The 3,908-nt window shown below is 39.3% G+C and overlaps 1 protein-coding gene across 2 annotated transcripts in view; it reads right to left on the bottom strand.

Moving 5' to 3' along the window:
• The window catches only part of HSD3B1 (hydroxy-delta-5-steroid dehydrogenase, 3 beta- and steroid delta-isomerase 1), a 31,538-nt gene extending 27,934 nt beyond the window's left edge, over positions 1-3,604 (bottom strand). For both annotated transcript variants that reach the window (XM_019527286.1, XM_019527287.1), the window contains exons 1-2: positions 3,495-3,604; positions 2,998-3,220 (exon numbers count right to left, since the gene is read on the bottom strand). In XM_019527286.1, the coding sequence (XP_019382831.1) occupies positions 2,998-3,151 (154 nt within the window). In that variant the 5' untranslated portion in view covers positions 3,152-3,220; positions 3,495-3,604. The remainder of the gene's footprint in view (positions 1-2,997; positions 3,221-3,494) is intronic.
• Positions 3,605-3,908: the final 304 nt, after the last annotated feature.

The following is a 3,908-nucleotide window of genomic DNA, read 5'->3' as shown; positions in this document are numbered from 1 at the left end:
CTGGGAAGAAGGGAGAGAAAATTGTCCCATCGCTCTTAGCACGCACCAACTGCAAATGCTTCCTCAGCCAGACAAAGGGTATTTATACCCAAAAGCTTGCTAAGAAGAATTTTTCCAACTATTTGAGTTGGTCTAATAAAAAATATCACATTTACCCAAAGAACCTTGTCTGATCTGGTTTAGGCATTCAGAGCAGAACAATAATATTTTATTTTCATTTGTAAAGAATCAAGTGACTTGTCATAGCATGATCTGCTTTATTATTAGGAAACTCAGTCATTTTTATTCTTTCTGTGTTTCTACTGGTCCTACTTCAGACATATTTTGATGATGTTCTGGGAATGATCTGGCTGTGTCTTGTTAGTGCAGCTGTAGAGAAAAAAAATCTAACCTCAGCTCTAAACTGTGATTGTATTTTAAAAGTCTAATGCTGCAGTGGAATCTCCCAAACAAGTATTCTTCAACAGCAAAACAATTTTGCAATCTTTTGCAGCTGCCAAAATGTGAAACTATACTGCCGATCAGTAGAGGAAGTTAGATACTTATTTGAGAAGTATGAAGTATAATGTCAGGCAAATATGGTAGAAATGTTTCTATCAGTATTTATCAACATTATAGATATGTATCTTCTTTCTAAGAGAAACACCTAACACTAAAGTGGTCAGGGTGAGCCATGACCCTGGGGCGCTATGATGTAGCTTATTATATTAGTGTCTGATAAAAACATTTATTCAGGGAGACCATAGGCCTCAACCTGCAAGACTATTTTTTATTAGAACATGCTGGGACCTGAATCTTCCATAGACTACACCTCCAGGATGCAAACATGGGAGACAAAAAAATCTATTTTATTCAAATAAAATGTGACTTCAGGGTCCCAGCAAGAGGCCAGTGGTTATACAAATGCTAGTGTTTCCAATTTAAATTGATACAAAGCAAGAAACTGTTAAATGCAACCATGCCTTCATTTTCTGTTATAGAGCACATGCTGTCAAGGACACTGAGATCAAAAGAACTCAAGGACTTTAGACAAGAATGAGTTGCTGTACTCTGCACAGGGCTGAATCAGTGCTGCCTTCAAAAACCTGCCTTAAATCAAGACACATAAATGTGCCAGTGAAGTAACTGGAGTTACACAGGGGCAAGACTAATAGAGATAAAGAGGAATCTATCCCAATGGCTGTGCAGCAGCTGTAAACCCAGAATAAGAACCCCTGAGTTAGAAATGGACTGGGAATGATACTAGATTGAAATATTTCCATTTCTCCTTAGAGAGGTGATTGTGGCACAGTCCCTAAATCCTGTATTTACAGACATGGGGTGCAGAGGCTATTCTAAATGGTAAGATATGTTATTCTCAGTTCCTGTATCAACCAAGGATTTCCTATATCATCAAGATTGGTTATCACAGCTGCGGCCAGAGTGTAGGGAACTTCAGGTGTATTTGAGGCTTTCTGGAAGGCCATTCACTTATCTCCCTTTCTGTTTGCAAGTCTAAAAATCTGGTGTGTGACCTGTTGCACACATCAGTCTTTGGGCAGCTGGGCAAGGGGCATGTGGCTGTAAGAGGTTGAGGGGGTAAGAGAAGGTGTCTGGATCTGTGGTATGTTTCTTGGGGGAGTTTAGGTAAAACTGGATAGAGCTTTGTGGACTAGCTAGGATTGAATTATGCAAACAAAACAGAACAAAACAGAACAACCCCCCTAAAAAAGCCCCAAACCAAAACACTCATTCCTCCCAGGGGAATTATACCCCAAATCTCCTAGTTAATACAGAGGAGCACATACAGTATGCCATGCTGTGTTGTAGCATAAGTAGGGAAAAACACATATTGGTAAGGCTCCATAATGTTAGTCCCACTTGTGGTTGTAACTTTTGCCTTGGAAGTAGAATAATAGAGGCTGCTGAATTCCAGGAGTAAAGATACATTAAGTGAGCTGCCAAGGAACCTTGTAAAATCCTCAGTAAAATATTCAATAGAATTTAGTTGGAAAAAAACAAGTTCTGAAAATGTTCCTAAAACTTCATGCAATTAAACAGAGCACAGTAATCCGGTAGAACTCTATATATTGGCTTAAAATTTCTACATAAAAATCTGTTCTTTATCATATTGTATATCATTCTCTGTGTAAGTGCCTATATGGATAATCACTACTGAGAAGAAAATGGATGTGTGGTTAAGGAACTGGACTAAAGGTAACATTTTCCAATGTGTCTGTATGAGTTAGGAGCTGAAGTTTTATCAAAAGGCAACAGGACTTTTACTCCTAAGGACTAATTTCAATTTTCAAATGGGAATGGGTTTTTTTTTAAATGTTATACTCAGTTCCTGGATCAGCCAACAGCTTCTTATGTGACAATGAACAAATCATTCAATCAGGTTTCCCACCTAGGAATACTAGAACTCTCTTCCTGTAGACTGCAGGGACTCTCTTGTGATGTGCAGTCTGTACAGTGCATACTATGAAGTGATCCTGATTTCAGCCAAAGCTGCAGGGCACTACAGTAATAAAAATAATCAGTAATAACTGCCCTGGTGGATTTGCTTGATTTGCATAACCCCTGCTATTCCAGTCTTGGACCCTGCCTCATAGCTCTTCCAATGCCCCTCCACCCTGAACTACAGCACCTCTTCCTACTCCGGGGGGGGGGAGGGGCGGCAGGGCTTTGTTCAGCTCAGTCTTAACCTAAAATTACTTACAAGTCTCAGTGTAAACTGAAAGTTGATTTCTCTTCCACTAACAGTGATAACAGATTTTATAATGAAACTGACCTGGGGGCTTTAATCTAATGAAAACTAAGCTGATACCCTCCAATATACTAATGAATAGTCCTCTAGACCATATGGTCTTTGAGGTTTCATGATTAAAATGCGTCCCAGCTCTACAAAACTATTAAATGGGCAAGTGTTCCAAGAGTTTCCTCTGGAGAATGTATTGTAAAAATCCTTTTTCTACACAGACACATGCACATGCCATCCTAAGGACATTCACTTACTTGCAAAGTTCAGGAGTGTCTCAGAGCTAAAGACTTTGTCCAGAAGTCGGATCTCAGCCAGTGCCTCCTCCTCCTCCAGCAGTAAATGGACAATTCTCTGGCCAAGAAATCCCCCTGCTCCCGTGACCAGACAGGTCATTCCAGCCAAAGACATTGCAAAAGCTTGCTCTTCAGTTGCAAACTGGCCAGCTCTAGAACGTGGAGCAGATATTCTTTGCCCTGACTGAAAAGAAAAACAATCATCGTTACCTTCAAAAAGCCTAAGAAAATCAGTGATCACACCAGAAAGAGATTGCAAAGGGAAAAGAATATAATTTCAATAACCAACCCAAATTCAACAACTTTAAAACTATGAATTATCTGATTATTAATATTCAGAAGTTGCCCATGCATTGTTACCATGCAAAAATCACTAAGCATTTAAGAATTAGATACTATAAACTGAACAAATTAAAATTAGATTGTTAAAATAAATGTTATTAGTAAATAAGTCCTACAATTTTCTGCCTCTGGCCTGGATTCCCTCTTCCTTGGGTTTATAAGAAGTAACCAGACAGCTCTTAGTATTTATATGCTACACATCTGCCACCATTCTTATCTTGCTTTCCCTCCCTTCCTCCCGCTTCAATTTATGATGAAACTAAGGCTCCCCCTAGCCACTGCCCGCCCATTTGGAGAACATCTTTGAAGCAAAAGAGTTCTGAGTGCATATTTAAATGTAGCCCCTTTTTTCTAATTCTGATGCAAAAAATAAATAAAAACAAAGCAAGACAAAACCTTGTGTAATTTCTGCTGCAACCAGTACTGAGTGTCAAAGATCTGACCATTTCCCACCATCTTAATCTCTGGAGGGAATAGGGCAGGGTCCAAAAGTGTCTATCTGTTGGCTTCATATTTCCTTTCAGGCTCTT

The sequence above is a fragment of the Gavialis gangeticus genome, unplaced genomic scaffold, assembly GCF_001723915.1.
Source record: "Gavialis gangeticus isolate Ggan-Ray unplaced genomic scaffold, GavGan_comp1, whole genome shotgun sequence".
NCBI classification, from domain to species: domain Eukaryota; kingdom Metazoa; phylum Chordata; order Crocodylia; family Gavialidae; genus Gavialis; species Gavialis gangeticus.
Note: the sequence above shows the minus strand (reverse complement) of the source record. Positions and strands in the feature narration are given on the sequence as shown.